The sequence below is a fragment of the Centruroides sculpturatus genome, unplaced genomic scaffold (genome assembly GCF_000671375.1).
Source record: "Centruroides sculpturatus isolate CEXI.00-Female unplaced genomic scaffold, Cexi_2.0 scaffold24, whole genome shotgun sequence".
Lineage (NCBI taxonomy): Eukaryota > Metazoa > Arthropoda > Arachnida > Scorpiones > Buthidae > Centruroides > Centruroides sculpturatus.
Window position 1 is genome coordinate 387920 of NW_019384375.1, and position 16605 is coordinate 404524.

General features: G+C 24.4%; 1 protein-coding gene across 1 annotated transcript in view; it reads right to left on the reverse strand.

Moving 5' to 3' along the window:
* LOC111616681 (Down syndrome cell adhesion molecule homolog) overlaps positions 1-16605 on the reverse strand; it is a 191291-nt gene that overhangs the window by 67917 nt on the left and 106769 nt on the right. Inside the window, exon 17 of the mRNA XM_023358064.1 lies at positions 14706-14943. Within this exon, the coding sequence (XP_023213832.1) occupies positions 14706-14943 (238 nt within the window). The remainder of the gene's footprint in view (positions 1-14705; positions 14944-16605) is intronic.

Genomic DNA, 16605 nt, shown 5'->3' on the forward strand with positions numbered 1-16605 from the left:
GTTGTGTATAAACATCATTGTTATATTAAACATGTTTATATACTTGTTAAATATTACATTTCGCTAAAATTAGTAGTAAAAATGAGTGGCGCCCAGCTAACGGAAAAGTATCGAAAAAAGACGTTCATCTACCTCGACAACTTTGTTAGCAACACCGATTTTGACATTTGACCGAGAATGTAAAGAATTTGCACATACCTCACGCATGTAACTATTCCAGTCTATAGTGGTTGTAGGATTAATTCCTAATTGCAATTGGCAAAAACTTCCAGAGGTTAATTCCAAACACCAAAAACATATAAAACGAACTGCAGTCAAAAAAGAAACATGTGAACCTTTGAACCAATTTTGACTTCTCAAAACCTTTCTTTTTTGTGGCAAGGTTGGATATTACATCTCCATTTAGGTGTTTCAGAGGAACAAAAATACAATCTCATTTTATGATTTCTTGAACGCAATCGCTCACTATGTAAAATTCCCTTCTCTTGGAAAAATCGAATTTCGCTTTCATCATCTTTTGGCAATTGCCAAATTATAAAATACATTTTAACTATATATGTAAAGGTGTGATTGGCCCTCCAAAGCCGGAGGCGCTTGAAACAAAAGGAGTGACGTGGAACAATAGAAAATAAGGTCAGAAGCTTCTGGGAAGTCAGAAAGAACGGACCACGTGAAAGACCTCGAATATAGTAGGACGAGACAAAGGAACTTCATATAGTTAAAGACATTTCCTCCTCGAACTTACATAAAATATTTACATATATATATATCGAAATAGAAAAAAACACCCAGAAAGAATAAACACTGCAAACTCTGAACACAATATGAAACGAATCACGTACTCCGAACCGATTAAGGTATGCACATAAACAAAAAAACAAACCTTTTCGAACTCACCCGAGCTCTTCATCAGGATTTGTAACGATTATCCGATGGATCTTCGTAAAAGGTTTTGGAATAAAAGCTCGAAAAATTAAAAACCACGTCGCGCCTACGCGTTCAGTTGACGTATCCGGACTCAACGATAAATTATAAAGAGGAAATGCTTTTGTCAATGACCTGGCAAGAGTTGATTGACAATAGGGTTTAACCGTTCGTTGAACGGTTAAACCCTATTGTCAATCAACTCTTGCCAGGCCATTGACAAAAGCATTTCCTCTTTATATGCACGTTGATGTAAAATTGTATTTAAATATCTGCACGGCCTTCAACCATCTGAGGTATTCCGTGGGGGGGAGCAAAGCGAAGATGAGTTTGGCCCGGTTAAAGTCCGCTACGATGTCCGGATCTGCTTTGCATGTAGAGAGGGCCATGGTAGTTCTCGCATGTTATATATCGGCGAGATGCTCTTGTAACCTGATTCCCATGGAACGCTTAGTTGACCCAATGTATATCAGGTCTCTATCGTATCTGTTGTCCCTTACGGGAACACTATATACGTGAGGGAGTCTGTTCGAGTTGGGAGGGTACTTCCCATTACGCAGCATGTCAAAAATATCAACTTCGCTGAAAGTAGTAAAAATGACTTGTTTCTCGCTAAGCAAGGAGTACCTTTTTATTATTACATTATTTAATCAAAGTAAAATTTCATAAAAATTTAAAGTGTAGTAAAAATTTTTACACTGTTCTGCAGTTAAAGCTAAATTTGCTGTAGAAATGCGTAGTATTTTGTGATCAAATATTTTTTATTGGATATTTTTTAACTGAACATTAAAACTGAATGTTAAAACATACTAAAAATGCCATTTAATATTCTAAAATTTAATGAAAGTTTCACTGATTCTGCTACATGAATTAAGTGCATTTTTAATATGTGTTATCATATTAAAAATACACTTAAAGTGTCAAATTTGTCAGAATTTTGAAGCAAAAAAATTAATTTTAATGATTTTTGCACACTGGAAGTTCTCATCTTATCTGTTTAAAACTTCCAAATTAAACATATATTGGAAATAAACTAAACGAAAAGTTTTTACTTATTCAAATTTCTTCAATTTCAAAAGTAATGTAACGTACTTTATGAAAAGTTAAATACAGAAAAATAAATTTCTATCTTTTAAATCAATTTGTATTAATATTATAATGTAGTATAATATTTTATTAATTAAATTTAATTTCTTATTGGAAGATTTATTAATATTAAATATTCAGTTGCGAGATTTTTAAGTTATTTATTTAAATAAATTATCTAAAAAACCCGATTTCGTGCCGTTTTTAACATACTAAATTCGTATTTAATCTTTAAACTAAAAACTTGTAATTAATTAAATAAAAGTTCTTAACTAAAAATGAAGTTTTTTAATTAATTATGTCATCTTCTTTCATAAAAGTTTTTGTCCAGAAAAGAAAAATTAAAAAGTTTGGAAATTTTATATCTTATTGATAAAAAAAAATCCTTTTTAAAGATTAAATTCTCTCTTATAATCATCCATTAGAAGATGAAGTTATATTAAAACAAAAGTTCTTTGTCTTAAAATTATTTATTTTTCTATATTTTTTATATTTTTTACTAAAAGTATTAAAACAATGTAATGTCAATTAATATATAAATTGTTTAATTTAATAAAATTAAAAAAGTTTAAATTCATTAAATTTTAAAAACGTTAAATATAAAAGAAAAATAAAAAGTATCTTTTATTATTTGTAAGCTTTTCTATTGAATTTTTTACTTATTTAATTTGAGACACCCGAAAGGTTGAATAGAATTTTATACTTATCATTTTACATGATAAAAAAATATAAAAGCCTATGAATTATAAGATAAATAAATTGTATTAAAGTAACAAATACATTTTTTTTTATTAATATAAAACTTTAAAGAATATTTCTAACTGTTTTACATTTAAACTTCAAGAATAAGTTAATTTATTTTAATTACAAAATACAAATATAACTTAAAGTTTTGTAAATTTATATTCTAATGAAGGTAACAACTGATTTTGATAAGGTATCATTAAAAGATGTTATATTCTGAATCTCTACAGGAAGCATTAGTACTAATCAGCTAACGATAATAATTAATAGAGGTAACCTCTTCGTCAATGGCAAAGTTTATCCCTGATAACAGAAATTAATTAAAATTTTCTTAAAAAATAACGAATTTCGAATAAGAAATTTCAATTTAAAATATAAATAATAGAAAATTAAATTCCACACTTTAATGGTTAAATGAAGAAGTAAGATTATTTTACTTTCCTGTTTAGTCAGCAGAACAATAAAAACAAAGTCTAATATAATAAATAAATAGTAGAATTTTATTGAAAAAGTTAAATATACTCTCTTGAAACATGAAATGATGATAGTGTTTTGTACAGAATGGAGAAAAATTTCGGAATGAATCAGTTAATTTTTTGGTAAATAAAAAGTATATTTATCTTGGTTAGTAATTTAAATGTTATCTCTAAGAATAAGTTTTTTCTAATGTTCTATTCGAAACTGGAATACGTTTCTATTCGGGATATTTAATTGAAATAGGAGACTACAAAAAATTTAATTTTTAAAGCATTTTTCTTTTCGTTTTTTAGTTTCCAAAGAGTGTGTGTACGTATAACGCAGTTTTTATTGTAAATTTGAGAATAAATGAAAAAATTTGAAAATTTCCCACGAGAAACAACTTCAACTTAAGCGTAATTATGATCAAATATTTGGTTAAATAATAGTGAAATTTGATTTCCTAAAATTTTTCCATTCAATTTTAAATATTTGCTACAGATGATTAAAATTTCTTAAACGAATCTCAGTGATTTTTAAATTATTTAAAATTTAAACCGTAAACTAGCTCACTTATTTGATTAAAAATAAATCTAGAAACTTTAATAAAAGTGAAAGAAACTTAACATTAAATGCGGGATTAATTAATAAGAACAGTCATCATTCAAATTCATCCACTATAAAAACGAATAGAATAAATTTTTTATTAATGAAATCAGTACAAATATTTGAAATTATTTTTATTGATATTTATTAACCGTTTGGCTGTGTGCATTTCAAGGATACAGTTGAGTAAATATCAAATATAAGTTTCTTAATGTAGGAGTTTGCTTCATCTCTCTAAACCATTATTAAGTAAAAGGATTAAGGATTAACATTAGATTTATCAGAATAAAGAAAGGAAATAGTAGTAATCGCTTAATGGTGTATTAACTTACCAGAAAAATCATTCATAAAAATAATTTCTGGATAATCAATAAGCAAAACTTTAAAAATTTCGAAGACCATTAGTTAATTTGTCAGTCGTTATTTTAAAAAAAAATATTTCTCTAATTGATATTGTTTAGAATTGGAAAATACATGTCTACCTTAACACATACACCCACACAAACACAAAACCGATAGACTTCCTGATTTTATTAAAATTAAAACAAACGTGTATTAATCTCGAAAAAGATAATTAAGTTTAAAAAATTAATATAAATGAAAAATATTTACGTTCCTGTTCCTAAAAGTTATTTCATAGTCTATTTTAATCAGAATTCTATTACTAAAGTTTTATTACATTAATTTTCTGATAACAGTTTTTCAGAAAATCTTATTAACTCCAATGGTTTCCTGTAGGGCAATATCATTTACTACTCTTTTTTGAATTCCTTAATCGTTTCTTATAACTCCAAGTCATTCTACTAATTAATTCAATAATTGAATTTATTTAATTAAGTCTATAATTACTTCAACAAAATTTTATTAGTAAAAAATAACTGAATGCTCTAAAAATCTAATGATAACATAATTTTAATAGGAATTTTATTATTATTATTATTATTATTCATAATATTTTAAATACATGCTTAAATAACGCTCAGGATATGTTTCAGTGATTTATATTTAAATTCTTTATTTTCACAAATTTTTAAACAAGTTTTCCCACTTTAATTTCAAAAATAAAGTATATCATTTTTAAATTATATCATTTATTGGGCTACAATTTGGAAAAAAAAATGTTCAGTACACCTATAAATTCCCATTGTTGTCCGTCCGTCTGCCTGTCTGTCCTTCCTTAATCTCGCGAACGGTGTTAGATAATGGAAAATCGAAGCAAATATGAGAAGATAAGTAGCAGAGATTAACTATATAGTAACTCCTTTTCTAGAACGGAAGAGATTTTATTCCAACTCAAAAATTTTTTCCTGAACATAGATGAGCGGCATGATTCTGTTGTTATCAGGAAAAGTATTGTAAAGTATTGGCCTTTTAGCAGAGGGAAAACAAAGGAAGCGCCGACTTTGTTAATTGGACCCACCTGTGGTCAGACGATAGACCATTTGCCATATGGTAAACTACTAAAAAAAACGTAAACAAGTGACAGACGTTACTGTAAGCTTGACTCTCGACAGATGACGGCGGACCTGAATGTAAGCTGTTCGGGCAAGAAAGGGTTGTGATTAGTCGGAAGTTCCCTTCCAAAAAACCCTTAAATTGCGGGGCGAACGGGAGAGGGAGAAAAGAAGAGCAAGACACTGGTAACACTGTAGTCTCAAGCACTTGGGAAGCCCGCTGACTTTAGAGAGAGCATTCTTCTCTGGTAACTATCTCAGGGACGGGTAAGTGCGGAGACTGGACGGATCGTGCAGTTGATCCAACTCCACAAGCTGACTGAGGCCTCTCCAAAGTATAATAGTTCCCGGAAGCCAATCTAGTACGTGAGGCACCACCCTTTATTATCCTGTATATACTACGTTTTCGAACTCGTACACTCTACATAATCTGTAAATAAACTGTAAATATTGTATAACTTGAGTGTGGAGGTGTGCTTTCCATCGAACCTGGATCACTATATCGAATCGTGATACACGCGGAAACCAACTCAACGAAGAGTTTAGGGAAGATCTTCACTAGTATGATGCACAGGGACAAGACACTACTAATTTGAGATCGCGAACATATATTTTAAATTAAATAAATTAAGAATACGATTAAAACAAATGCAGCCCGGCATTATGATGATGTCACTTGCTCGTTATATATACCCTATTTTTGCGGAATGACCGGCATGCCGGTCTATCCGAGGGAGACCATGCAATCAGATATTTCTGTATGGTAAAAGCCGGCATACTGGTTTATCCCGGGAGAATGCCGACGTGCCTGTTTAAGTGCGGTTATACATCCTACATCCCTCTCGAGAGATCACATTAAAAAACGAATGAGTTTTTATTTTAAAACTGTGAAACTCATGTTGTTATTTTAAGATGGTGTAATGATTCAAATAATGATATATTACTCTAACGATTTTTCGGAATTAAAAACTAAAAACAGAAATTTCGTAAGAATTATTGATTTTATAGTTGACTAGAACGACTTCCAAATAATGATTATTCATCTAAATCCAAACACTTTAAAAAATATGATGTGGTAGGGGATTGTATTAAAATATTTCAGCCAAAACTTTTATCGGATTAATATCTGAATATAATAAAGTAATACGTTTTAATATACTGAATATAAATAAATTTCATTATATCAGCTAGCCTATATCTAATTATACATTAGATATTTTGAAAAATAAATCTTTATTTTTACTTGTAATATAATTTAAACTTACAAAAATATCGTTTAAGATGTCTTTATATTTTAACTTTTCATGAAATTTAGAATATCGGACAGTTAAGAAATATTAAAGTTAATTATGAACTTTCAATATACTATGAAAAAATTCATATTTTTAATTTAAATTTTATTTTTTGCAATGAATATGAAAAGTTCATGAAAATATATTTAATTTTAATTATAATATTTGTAAATCAAAAATAAGATGTTCTCGAAAATTTAAAATATAATTTAATAGAATTTTTCGAAATGTTTTAATGAACAAACTAAAATTATTATGATTTGGCTTTAGCTGAAAAAAATTATTTCAATATTTACAAAACGTATTTGTCAAAAGTTTCAACTTTGCATATATATTAAGCTCAAATTAAAAAATTCTAATTAATGCGACCGATATATAATTTTTCACAATCTTTAATAGAAAATTTAACTTTACTACATAAAAAGTTAATTTAACTGCAGTGTTTAATTTAAAAACATATATTATTTATATAATATATTTACATAGATTTTTAAAAAATATTTAATGTTTTTTACTTTTTTTAAATCTCTTATACTTACAAATTAGAAAACACATTGAATAAAAAAATATCATTTACAGAGAAAGAGAAATGCATATTTCATGCTGTCGTATTAAAATCTAGAAAGAATATTATGACAATAAAAGTCAGAAGAGCATAAAACTTGTCGTACATAAAAATAATTTGTGTAGTAATTTCATAAAAATATTTTAGCATAAATTTTCAAAAATTCGTCAATGTTTTCAAAGAAAATTGCACTTCACTCGAGTAATCGTGTATTAATATTAGAAATTTACATTTTAAAATAACGCATCTCTAGTCAAAACTATTCATGCCCATTGGCGATACCGAAGTTTATCAGTTGAAGTTTTAAATTTAAACAGCGTAATAATGTCAAATAAATTTTTAAAGGGATAAGAGTGTTCACGAGATAAGATATTTTACGATTCGCTTGTATATGATATACTAAATATACAGTAAGTTTATAACCATTCGCTAAACAGAAGACAGTATCCTTGAAAAATTCTAAATTTAGAAGAACAGATGGCCACTACATCAAATATATTATAATTTTGAATGATTAAATAATTTTAAAACAAGGAGAATTGTAAATATCGAACGAATAGAAATATCTGAAGTGATTGTGTCTAACGTACTAAAACTTCTAATTAACAAAATCATTAACAATTATAATAGCACGAAGAGAAGAATATTACGAATTAATGTGTAATGTTATCTTTATAGTTGTAATAATTATATAAAATTAATAGTTAAAGTATTTTTATATTAAGATTATTTAAATAAAAGTTGTAACGCAGTAAAGAAATAACATCTTTTAATTTATTTCTGAAAATATTTATACAGAAATAATTATTAAATATAAAAATACTACTTGAATTGTTTATTACAATTTCTTACCACCCTTTTTTAAATACGCACGTTTTTAAATAAATTGATTAAAAATATAGGTATGTGTACATATACTTATGATGCACAATATGATATATTTATGATCAATTATACTGTGCTTTAAAACGATTATATTTTCTTGTAGAATTTCGTAAATAAATTTCAAATGTTGATATGAAACTAAACAATTTAACTTAGTTATTAATTTACATCATTAATTTAATATTGGCGAGAAATTAATAATAAGCTAATGATATATTCATAAAGCTCCAATGGAAATATAAAAAATATTTTAGCATTTATTTATAATAATAATAATAATAATGTAAATTTATAATTGAGCAATCTTCTAATACTAAAATCTATAATTTAAAAACTTTTTATGTTAATAAAACTAGAATCTTTTTGAATTTGTCATGAAATATTAGAACTTTAACAATGCAATTATCTTTCATAACAGTGTAAGCCAACGTACTGGAAGTTAGATTTGTTGTAAATTTGAGTAATCCAAATTCGGTAATGTTATAAAGTAAGATATAAACAAAACATTACGAACAAACAAAAATAAAAGTTATATAATGTATCAAATTATATGTTTAGATTATAAATTACAAGGAAATTTAATATATATATTTTTTCTATCTTCTCATCTGTTAACGTTAATGAACAACTAAAATAACAGATTTCTGTAAAACGATTTTATCAAATTACGATGAGTAATGAACTTGTTAGGTGTGAGAAGATAAAAATGAATGCGCTGCAGAATATAAATCTAACTTTATAACACAAAGAGAACTAATTAAAATGCCTTCAAAATTATAAAATTGATTAAACTCTGAAAGAAAGTGTCTATTAATAAAATGTAATTATCAACATTTTTCTATAGCTTGTTTATAAAAATATTCTATTTTAATTTTATTACATTAAATCTAATAACAGTTAACGACGAAATTCTATTGTATATTCAACAAGAATAAAATAATAATTATACCATTTAATTCTGGTTAATAATGAAATACCAATTCAGAAATTTATAAAATAATCAGTTAGTTTATTAATTTATCAAAAATTTTGTACTTAGCTAATAGTTTATTGATGCATTCATTTATTTACAGCTCACTTTGCCACGAAAAATAATTCTATTTTAAAATGACTTCGTTCTATATTCAAATATATCAATAATTACATATAAATATGCTCCAATAGTGGTCAAGTAGATAAAATCACTTAACGTTGGTTGCAGGATCGCATCTGATAACGAAGAAACTATGAAAACTCTGAAGAGTTTTCATAGTTTCTTTTACTTATCTAACACCTAAACTGGGGCAGTTTCCCAAAGAAAAGTTCTCCAGGTAGGCATCCCCTTTGACAAATTTACATCATGTGACGTTGTCTTATCCCATCAAATGGAATATACAAATACAAGTAATCATTTTTTGAAATTATTTACATAAATAATTACAATAAAAAGGGATTAAATGCATTTTCTTTACTAGTTACAATTAACGAAGAAAAGTGCTTTTTAATACAATAGAAAATACTTATTCTCAAGTTGTTCTTATTATAAATTAAGAACGCTTTGATAGACTCTAAAGATGTTTATTTGGTTATACTTGATCAAAGAGTTTCATTTATCTTTTCTTTTCTGTATCTATAGAATCATAATTATTCAAATACATTAAGTATAATCCACTTATTACTCTTCCTCTTCTACATTATATTATTGATCATCTTAAAAATAAAACTTTTTCAATCAGCATTTTATACTTATGAAACTTCAACAATTTTATTAATACAATTCTAATTCTCGAGAAAAGAAAGGAAGCAATTTTTCCATTATCCAAAAGTACTTAATATTCATAAAGATTTATATTAAACATTTTTTCCCTCTTTTAAAATTGCATTACATGAAATTTATCATTCATATCATTTAAATAAAAATTAAAAAAATATATAATATATACTGTATATATTTTTTCTCTTATTCTTATTAATTATTTTTTAAAATAAAACTCTAATCATAAAGCTTTCTGTTTTGAAAAATAATTAATTTTGATAGTATTTTATATAATAAAATATTTCTAGATAAATATTGTAATTACAAATTTTAAGCAAAGAAGTAGACATTTTAAATTCAAATTAAGAATAAGCTATTTTATGTTATGTAAGAATTATGTATTGAAAATACAAAGAGTTATTTAATTATATGTACTGTATTTTAAGTATACATTTTAAAAATAATTATTAAAAACTTGATTTCAAATTCATTTATTACTTTTCCATACGAACATAATTGAAAATTTAAGTTTCTCTAAATTTTCTATTAGAGTTATGAATAACAGCTATTTTTCTAGTTTTATGATTTTTCTATTATCTTTGTGCAAAAATATGAATTTATTATAACTTCAATTGCAGAAAGTGACAAACTTCAATCGAATTTGTCAGTTTGAGTTTTCCGTTAGAGAATTATTCATTTTCGTTTTAAATTCATAGGATTATCTATAATTTTAAGTGATATTGTTCAATTTTATCTTTAGAGTTTGCTATTTTCAGTATGTAGTTAATCTATATAAGCTGACAATTTTATAATATATTAATTCAGACTATTCATTTTTATACATAAAAAGCAACGAAATATTTCAACTTTTATTGGATTTTCTGGTCATAAGGATAAAATATAATGAAAATGCCAATGTCTTACATATAAGGAAATTATTGAAATTTAACCCAACTTATCAAAAAGAATTAAATTTTTTTTTATTTAAACATTGATACAGTGCTGAGAAAAATAATTTAAGGAATATATAATACGAATAATTGCATATTATGACATCGTCCCAATACCAGGTTGCAAAATTTGAAAATAAGCCTTTCATATCTGGTTTTGATTTCCATCTAACTGGTTCTGAAGATTAACGAAGGACGGACAGATAGACGAACTAACGGACAATAATAGATGTAAAGGTCTTGCAATTTGAAAATTACAGTCCAATAACTTTTAACAGTCTACTCATAAAATTTTGTGAGTAAACATTTATCAGCATTTAATTCATTTAATTATATGAAATGTTTTACAATAAAATGTAGCTTATGCACAAATATAATTTATTAAATAATAAAACAAATGTTTCGTTTTATTATATTAATAACTTTTCTTTTCAATATAAAACCAATAAACAAACAACATAATACATTTTATAGGAATTTAATAATGTATCTAAACGTATTCTGAATTTGAATTGGTTATAGGAAGATATTGCTTTTGAAGTGTCCTCAAGAGTGATAAAAAATAAAAATCTTTAAAAATATAGACGATCCACTAAGATAAAAACTATGTTTATAGATTCTAGATATACTATTTTCCAAAACACATTTATCATTTATTGAAGGATGACCTCAATGATAGACATTTTGGTCGAAAATGCTGTTTCTTTACATAAAGTACTGTGCTTTTTTTATGTAAATTTAAAATGTTCCAAAGCTATTTAATTTTTATATAAAATTAATAGTTAAAGTATTTTTATATTAAGATTATTTAAATAAAAGTTGTAACGCAGTAAAGAAATAACATCTTTTAATTTATTTCTGAAAATATTTATACAGAAATAATTATTAAATATAAAAATACTACTTGAATTGTTTATTACAATTTCTTACCACCCTTTTTTAAATACGCACGTTTTTAAATAAATTGATTAAAAATATAGGTATGTGTACATATACTTATGATGCACAATATGATATATTTATGATCAATTATACTGTGCTTTAAAACGATTATATTTTCTTGTAGAATTTCGTAAATAAATTTCAAATGTTGATATGAAACTAAACAATTTAACTTAGTTATTAATTTACATCATTAATTTAATATTGGCGAGAAATTAATAATAAGCTAATGATATATTCATAAAGCTCCAATGGAAATATAAAAAATATTTTAGCATTTATTTATAATAATAATAATAATAATGTAAATTTATAATTGAGCAATCTTCTAATACTAAAATCTATAATTTAAAAACTTTTTATGTTAATAAAACTAGAATCTTTTTGAATTTGTCATGAAATATTAGAACTTTAACAATGCAATTATCTTTCATAACAGTGTAAGCCAACGTACTGGAAGTTAGATTTGTTGTAAATTTAAGTAATCCAAATTCGGTAATGTTATAAAGTAAGATATAAACAAAACATTACGAACAAACAAAAATAAAAGTTATATAATGTATCAAATTATATGTTTAGATTATAAATTACAAGGAAATTTAATATATATATTTTTTCTATCTTCTCATCTGTTAACGTTAATGAACAACTAAAATAACAGATTTCTGTAAAACGATTTTATCAAATTACGATGAGTAATGAACTTGTTAGGTGTGAGAAGATAAAAATGAATGCGCTGCAGAATATAAATCTAACTTTATAACACAAAGAGAACTAATTAAAATGCCTTCAAAATTATAAAATTGATTAAACTCTGAAAGAAAGTGTCTATTAATAAAATGTAATTATCAACATTTTTCTATAGNAAGTGTTCTTATGATTTACAGTGTAAAATTTGCATTACAACTAAAAATTGTCAAAATAGGGAATAAAAATTTTGTTAATCTAACAAGTATTTATAATTACGTATTGATTTTAATTTTAAAATTCCTTGTTTGTAATCAATCGAAACTTCGATTAATTAATTTTAGCTACATTGAAGTTTTTGAATAATTGCTTTTTAAAAATCCAATTTTATACAAAATGAAAATTATCATGTTTTGAGTAATCTTTAATCTAAAACTTTTTCCATATCAACATTTATAATGGTTTTAAATTGATTTCATAATTTTAAAGAAATTATTCATGAATAATTTATGCCTCAAAATAATCAATTTCCAATATACGATATTGATATCGATATAAATATATTAACTATATATCGATATTATCTGAAAATTTATTTTAGATCTGAAATTATCTGATCTCGGTATTATCTGAAAATTTATTTATTTTATCTGAATTTTTTATTTTTTAAAGAACATAGAATAACAAATAGAATCTATAAGTCTAGTTTATATCTTGAAGGCTATTCAGGATTTTTATTTTCCTAGAGGAAAAGGATTCTTGAGTTTCCAATAAATTTAACTAATTTAAAACCAAATAACGTTTATTATGTTACTTAGATAATAGATAATAATTTAATTATCACATTAGCAATATATAGGCCTACAGTAAGTTACATCGAATCTTCATACAGCAAATCTTTAAGAAACAATAAAAGCTCTACAGTCTACAGGATGTAATTTCGATTTTACTGCTCTTGACGCATAATCCAATAATGTCAATAATATAGATGTGTTGATATCTCAAATAATTGGACGTTATGTCCAATTAATATAAATATCAACACATCTATATTATTGACTTATTACTTCTGTACAACAAATATATATATATTGATACAAGAGATTTACGATATGAGAAGAAAATATTTTCATAATAATCATTGTATTTTATAAACAATATATTATCAAAATCTCTTTCTAATATTCATCAGTATTATTCCTTAGTGATTGTATATAACCTAGACTCTTCTCAAAAATAAAAACTGCTATTATAAACAAAGAAAAGGAAGCAACATTATTAAAACAAACTGTAAAGATATACAACTGAGATTTATATAATTTATTATTCGGAGATTTCTTCAAATAAAGTTGCAATATTTCTTTGTAAAAGTGTAAGAAAAGTCGATTTGATTTTCTAATATATTTTAAAAATAATTATTAAAAACTTCAATTTCAAATTCATTTATTACTTTTCCATACGAACATAATTGAAAATTTAAGTTCCTCTAAATTTTCTATTAGAGTTATGAATAAGAGCTATTTTTCTAGTTTTATGATTTTTCTATTATCTTTGTGCAAAAATATAAATTTATTATAACTTCAATTGCAGAAAGTGACAAACTTCAATCGAATTTGTCAGTTTAAGTTTTCCGTTAGAGAATTATTCATTTTCGTTTTAAATTCATAGGATTATCTATAATTTTAAGTGATATTGTTCAATTTTATCTTTAGAGTTTGCTATTTTCAGTATGTAGTTAATCTATATAAGCTGACAATTTTATAATATATTAATTCAGACTATTCATTTTTATACATAAAAAGCAACGAAATATTTCAACTTTTATTGGATTTTCTGGTCATAAGGATAAAATATAATGAAAATGCCAATGTCTTACATATAAGGANAAAATTGTAGTTTATGCGAAATAATTAAATTTACTAAAATATTTATTAAACAAATAATAAATATACAGAACAAATGAGTTGATATTTTAGGAATTGTATTGAAAGATTTCAAAGATAAATTTATTAAAGCTTATGTTACTGTTTAAATTATTTTAGATACTCTCGCAAATGAAAACTTGTTTTCATTTTGTATTTATTATATTTTCTATTTCTAAAAATAATTAAAATGAGTTTACAGTTTTCATTAAATTATAATCCTTAAATAGTTATAACAAATTTAAATTTGAAGTGTTATTTCTAAAATACTTGTAAGAAATATATAGAAAATCTGTACAACGTCATGTAATTATAATTGACTGCTGTTATTCAATAAAAGTAAATGGGGTAAATATTTACAATTGAATTATAATTAATAAAATTTACCACATTAAAATATTAAAATATTTTAAAGATATATTTGTTAACATTTTAATTACATGAATTTATTATTTACCATGTTCCAGGGTTTGAATGATGATCTCTTTAGAACTTGGCCCTGCTCCTTTACTATTAAATGCTTGAACTGTTATTACATATTTTGTAAATCTGTTTAAATTGCTTAAAGAAACTTCTCCTTCGACATCTTTTCCAATTTCAACTGTTTTATACACAAATGGATCCGAAGAACTTAAGTCCTTATAACCAACATAATATCCCATAATTTCTCCTTGATGAGGTGACACAGGGGGTGGCTAAAAAATATGAATTATAATTAGCATAACCTAAACATATACCCATAAAATATTATGATGTATAATAAAGAAAAAAATATTTAAATAAATGTTAAATGAATGTATACATGTAATTTTCAAGATTCTGGAAAAATATATTTAAAATTTCAAAGATAAAAATTGAATATTTATATGAAATTAAAGAACAGACAATTTGGGAAATTGAAGAGAAAAATGTTTATAGCTGAAATAGTTTAAATTTTATAGAAGGAAGATAGAGACCCTAAAACGAAGTAAAAAACAAATATCAATACATTTACATTATCTTTACGTTATATAAAATGAACAATTTAAATGCATGACATGGTTTGTGAACTCGAAAACCAATTTCCGTGGGATATTATTATAAAGTTATCACTACATTAACGCTGCCACATAGAATTTAATTTTCGCTACAGAATTAATGTACTGTTAATAATACAAAATGCATATACACGAACATTATTACACTAGAATATTGATTTTATTCAACTGAGTTTCAAGAACACTCTTATCAAAAAAATAAAAAATAAAATCATTCTTTAACATTTGTTATAAAGTATTAAAATTTCCAACTTAAAGTTAGAAATTTAAAATATTAGAATAAATTTCGTTCTTTCATAAATATCGTAATTAAAATTTCATATATAAATTCATATATTCATAAATAAATATTTAATAATTTAAAAATTTCCAGAAAGTATTTGAAAAAAATTCGTAAATGTAAGATAATATTAAAATATTGGCAATAACTAAAAATGAATAATAATAAATAAATCAATAAAAATAATTATTAAAACAGATTTATGTTAAATTGAAATTTTAATTTTTGTATATAAATTTAAAAAACATATTGAATTGATATTCAAAATGTTTTTTTAAATTTAATTTCAATAAGAATTAATGCTAAAAATTTAATTTAAAAATTCTAAAACAAATGAAATAAAATAATAATGAAAAATGTGATTAAAAGTAAAGTAATACACAAATCTTACTTTACTTTTACTATCGTTCACAGTATTTATTAACATCTTTAATATTTTGTAATCTATATAAATGTAAGAAAAATTATATAAAAGTTTATAATTATATAATTATTTTAAAATATAAAATTTATATATAAACTTTATATCTTAAAAATTTTAAGATATATTTTCAATTCCTCTCTAGTTGATCATTGAATTTGTGCCATTTCACATCATCCGAGTGTCGCGAAAAACGTGACAATGGTAGGCTGAAATAACCAAACTCTTTATATGGTTTTTGTTATAATGTTCGTTATATTGTAGTATTTGATTTATATAACTACAATGGTTATCTTACCTAAGGATTTATCACACCGAGTGACTAATTTAACACAGTTTAAAAATTCTTTATTCCGCTGTACACAATTTAAAAAATTTTTAAAATATGTTAGATTTGGCACTCGGTGTGATAAACTCTTACGTAAGATAACCTTTGTAAATATGAATCAAATACTATAATATAATACAAGGATTAGAAGTATGAAATAATGTAATAATCTTAATCTTTGTTGTTATTTTTTCCCCAAGCAACGCCGAGCTCATCTACTAGTTAATTATATATATGTGTGTATATTATAGAGGTATATATTAAATATTAATGTGTATATATATATATATA